The 4433-nt window shown below is 38.2% G+C and overlaps 1 protein-coding gene across 1 annotated transcript; it reads right to left on the reverse strand.

The window, feature by feature from the left end:
• Nucleotides 1–439: 439 nt before the first annotated feature.
• On the reverse strand, nt 440–1297 carry LOC129742529 (AT-rich binding protein-like). Its single transcript, XM_055734437.1, has one exon. The coding sequence runs from the start codon at nt 1295–1297 to the stop codon at nt 440–442; it is 858 nt and encodes a 285-aa protein (XP_055590412.1).
• Between the last annotated feature and the right edge of the window lie 3136 nt (nt 1298–4433).

The following is a 4433-nucleotide window of genomic DNA, read 5'->3' on the forward strand; positions in this document are numbered from 1 at the left end:
TATTCTGGAGGAAAGTAGATCGATCCAAAAATATGAGTTTCCTTGAAGATTTGAGCTTTTGCCCACACCTGCTCAAATTCTTTGTGCTTAGTTATTTCAATGAGCTCAGAATCGAATGCAGAGCTTATTGCTACTACAACGCCTCCGCCTGATTTCTTGTCAGACAAATTGAAATTTCGGTCATCTCTGTAGACATTGTAACGCGATCCAAAAATTTCCTCGCTTTTTATACTATCATCCCAGCTTGTTTCGGTTCCTAAAATGATAGTATAATTACTTGCTACTAAATTTTTATGAATTGTGTTTAGTTTAGATGCGCTTCGCATTCTGTTAAAGTTTTGGCAATATGCCACAATTTCTTTATTATTGATAACTGGGTGATCGCGCGAACGAATGGTAACATGATCCGCTTGGTTTATAAATACAGAGGAGCTAGTGCTTACATAGGCACGCGTCGGTTCGGCAGAAAATATGGGTTGTTATACATTACCGGGTTGAAATATAATGCCGATGGGTCGTGGTGACAGCACGGTGCAACTAGAGGTGCGGTGAATGGCTGATTGAAGGTAGCGTATGGATGAGCAGGTGGCACTGTCGTCATCGTGTTACTGTTCTGGTATGTTGATGAGTTTGGAAGGTGTGGAGTGACCGGGGGTGGCGCAGGAATATTTGAAGGCCTTTTTCGATGCCTTAGCACATTTGGTGAAGCAGAACTAGGACCGGGGTTCAATGTTTCTCCCCGTTGGAAGTTGATGAAGGTCGGGATCTTCGCTTTCGGAGTTGATTTTCTATTAAAAGCGACTTTTGCGGCAGCCAGTAGCTCTTTATCAGTAGTGGCTCTTGCTTTTGATGAATTTTTTACGGGGGATTGTTTTCGTGACTGCTTCTGTTGTTTTCTTGATAGGAACATTTCTTTTTGTCTTTGTTGATGCTGCTGTTTTTTATGCTGTTTTCGCCTGGCTTTTTCCGCGGCCTTGACTTGAGCCGCACGCTTCCGTTTCCTCTCGTCGTAATCTTCCCAGTACTGTTGAGGTTTCCAAAGCATTTTGTTTCCGATTCGTCTCCAGCCGCTAGACGAAGTAGATGGATTTACCCTTGACGACGAAGCAATTTCCTCGGCTAGAGTTGGTCCTGAGTCGTGCTGATGATCGGCCGGTTTGGCTTTCACAGCGTCGTGAATGGACCGTAATTCATCAATAAGGTCCTCGTTTACACCAGGATTCCTCACTGTAGCTCTTAACGCGTTCAGTTCCACCGCGATGAAAATGATTGAACATTTTGTAGCATTTAGGACCATCCGGTTCTCACGACACCAATTCGAATTGTCTTTTGGCGCGAGGTGTCTTCATGCGAGTATATTGCTTACGATGGTCCACTAAAAAAGGTTTAACGTTGATGCCGGTTGGCCAAAAGGAGGGGATGCAGATAGTTTGTTCCAAGTTTCTAGGAACGCGTATTTTGAAAGAAACGAAAGAAAGCGGTTCATTGGATCGATAAATGAACGATCAATTCTTGCTTGTTCACTGATGTATGCGGTAACATTTTGAGGTTAAATGCGCTAATATAATAGCAGTTGTCAACATCCTGATTGGCTACTCTGAGAGTTGTGACATTTGCTATTGGGTGCCTTTGGGTATTTACATTCTCGGGGTTGTTATAAAAAGTACGAGGTGTCACAAACTGATAAGTTGGCTGAATAATATTCAATGAGTAGGGTGGTAGGTTACTATTGGTAATATTATCACTAGTAGAGTTTACCTGGCATGAAAGTGGAGTTGTTGCGGTGACTGGTGGAGGCTTGGTGCTGCAGACTGCTCGGAGTGTTGGATTAGGTAGCAGAGATGGCATAACGTTAGTGTTGGCGCGAAGTGTCAGGGTAAACTGGAGCTGTGGCAAGGTTGTGACGCTGTGAGATGGCCAACTGTTTGGTTTGGTTGGAATATGGCTGGCGACAGTGGAAGTAGTGCGGGGGAGCGGGGCAATTTCTCTCCCTCAACCATTTTTCTAGCGTTGGGATTTTGCATCACAAGCTTGAGGGTATCAACCAACGAAATATAGTGTACAACATCTTTCTCCTTTTCATAAATCACGGTGTGTGCTTGTTGTGACTGAAGTATTGATTGAAAGTTTCTGTTGAGGGATGGTTTGAATACTTCGTTCATCTTTATGCGTCTTTCTCCTATAACAATCTCTTCGGGCTCAGGAATTTGGCATTTAGTCTTTTGGGTAAGAAAATTGACGTTATCATTATGATGCCATAAATCTCCAATAATGTTAGGTATGAGTAGACAATCGACTAAGTTAGCCGCTTCTTCAACATCCAACTGATTTGAATGTTTCAAAATGAATTTTCTGACAACAGACATACATAGTATATCGTTGAGAGAAACACATAATTTGATTGGTAATATCCAAGAAACACTTAATTTTTTGTTCATTCAGGGCAACATCACATCTAAGTTGTGTAACAAGGTTTGCTGTTGTTTGTGTGATACTTTCTACAGATATGTGCTCAGTGTTGAAGTATGGATTTTTTTGTTTTTCGATTCAACTGATCCTCAAATGATTCTTCTTCTTCAACATGTGAGACTTCAGCATCATCTTCAACTGGTGTCTTGATAGTAGTTGTATGTTCTGCTGGATGGTTCCCAATAAGATACCGTTTATAATCGACCCAGTACTCATAAGTACACCTGCAAATTCCACACACAAATGGGAATTGCGGTTTTTTACTAGTTTTGATTCCATGTATGTTAATAAGATGACGCTTATTAAGCTCTTCAACATGACATTGCACAAGTATACCAACGTGTATACACACTTTGTACCACATTGCTAGTATACCGCAACTTTTGATGTGGCATAGCAATCCTTGAATTATGTATCGTGAATTAGTTCTTAAAATTGTATATAACTGCAGCCGAATTCCGAGCAAAAAATGTCGTGAAAAAAAAAGAAATTATTGAAGACATTTTTAAAATTTTCTTATCTTGGAATTCCGGTGAATTTTAAAGAAGACATTTTTTTACGTTTAATAAAGAAAACATGATTTTCAATCTTTTTTCGTTGTGAAATTGTTTTAGAATGACATTCCGGTCAATTCAAAGAAGACATTTACACGTTTGAAATAGAAAACGAGATTTTTAATTTCTTCGGCATTTTTGCTTCGGAAATTTTAAAAGACATTTCTTTTCGGTGAGGATTTTTGTTAAATTAAACGTTGATACCTATTAAAACTTGAAAATAATGGAACAAATGATTGTATTATATTACTATGCAAAAAAAGTGGTATAAACGCCATGAAAAAATCGAACTACTTCGGCATCGTCGTTTTTTGAGAGATATTAGTAATCCAATTGATATTTCGGATGGAAATTTCGAAAAACTTTTTCGAATGCAAAAATTTTTGGCTGAGAAGTTTATTAACTTATTGGATCAACCATTGAACGCTATCCCAATGAAGGATGAAAGAACCACAACAATTCCGGTACATTTACAAGTTCTAACAACATTGCGATATCTTGGCTCAGGTAATCGATTAAACCTAAATAATTGTGCTTCGTCAAATTCTGTGGTAAAATTATTAACATCGTCGCCGTTCAACACATCCGATTGTTTACAAACACGTAACTTTTTAGCTTCATTTTTTAAAATGTCCAATTATGCCTTCAACACTCAACGATATGTTTTTTTTTTCATATTTAATTGCATGCACGGTTGTGAACAAGATTTGAAGTATTTTATCTAGCAATATTGAACATTGCTGTTATAAATAGTTTTCAGTATTTCAAATATATTTTTTATCTAATTACCATGCTCAGGAGTTTGACAAGGAGATGAGAAAAACAGAGCCCAAATCAAGAGAATCAAAGAAGCCTGGATTTGATTGATTATCGCCAAGATAATTTTAGATAAATTAAACTAACATACCATGATGATCGGATGTTCACTTCAAATTTCTTGCGTTTACTAAACGTCGACGTCACACCATCGCAGCTAACTGGTAATAATATTGTTGTTACTTATGTTTCGTCCGTATTCCATCGTCTTTTGGTTTTTTTTTCGAAAGTGATGCTTTTCTTTTCGCCTGACTCTTAAAAAAAAATTAGTTTCAATTCATTGTCGACATGTTTTACGGATGTTTTCTTTGCGCATATCTTCTGTTCCGCCGATTGCTGTATATTTTGTTCAACAAGTTGGCCGACCTGAGGGAATCAACCGACGCACACTGGGGTAAAACATGAAAAAGGCGATCAAAACTGTTTTCTGCCGAAACTGTTCGTTTTAGACCTATAGTGTCTTCGAGACAAATGACCAGCATTACAAGGGCTAAAAAATAAGTTTTTTAAAAAATTGATTAATCCACCTAGTAGTGAGTTAGAAAAACTAACTTTTTTAATATCCATTTTAGAGCTGTACTGTCTGAGAAAAGT

The sequence above is a fragment of the Uranotaenia lowii genome, chromosome 2 (assembly GCF_029784155.1).
Source record: "Uranotaenia lowii strain MFRU-FL chromosome 2, ASM2978415v1, whole genome shotgun sequence".
NCBI classification, from domain to species: Eukaryota; Metazoa; Arthropoda; class Insecta; order Diptera; family Culicidae; genus Uranotaenia; species Uranotaenia lowii.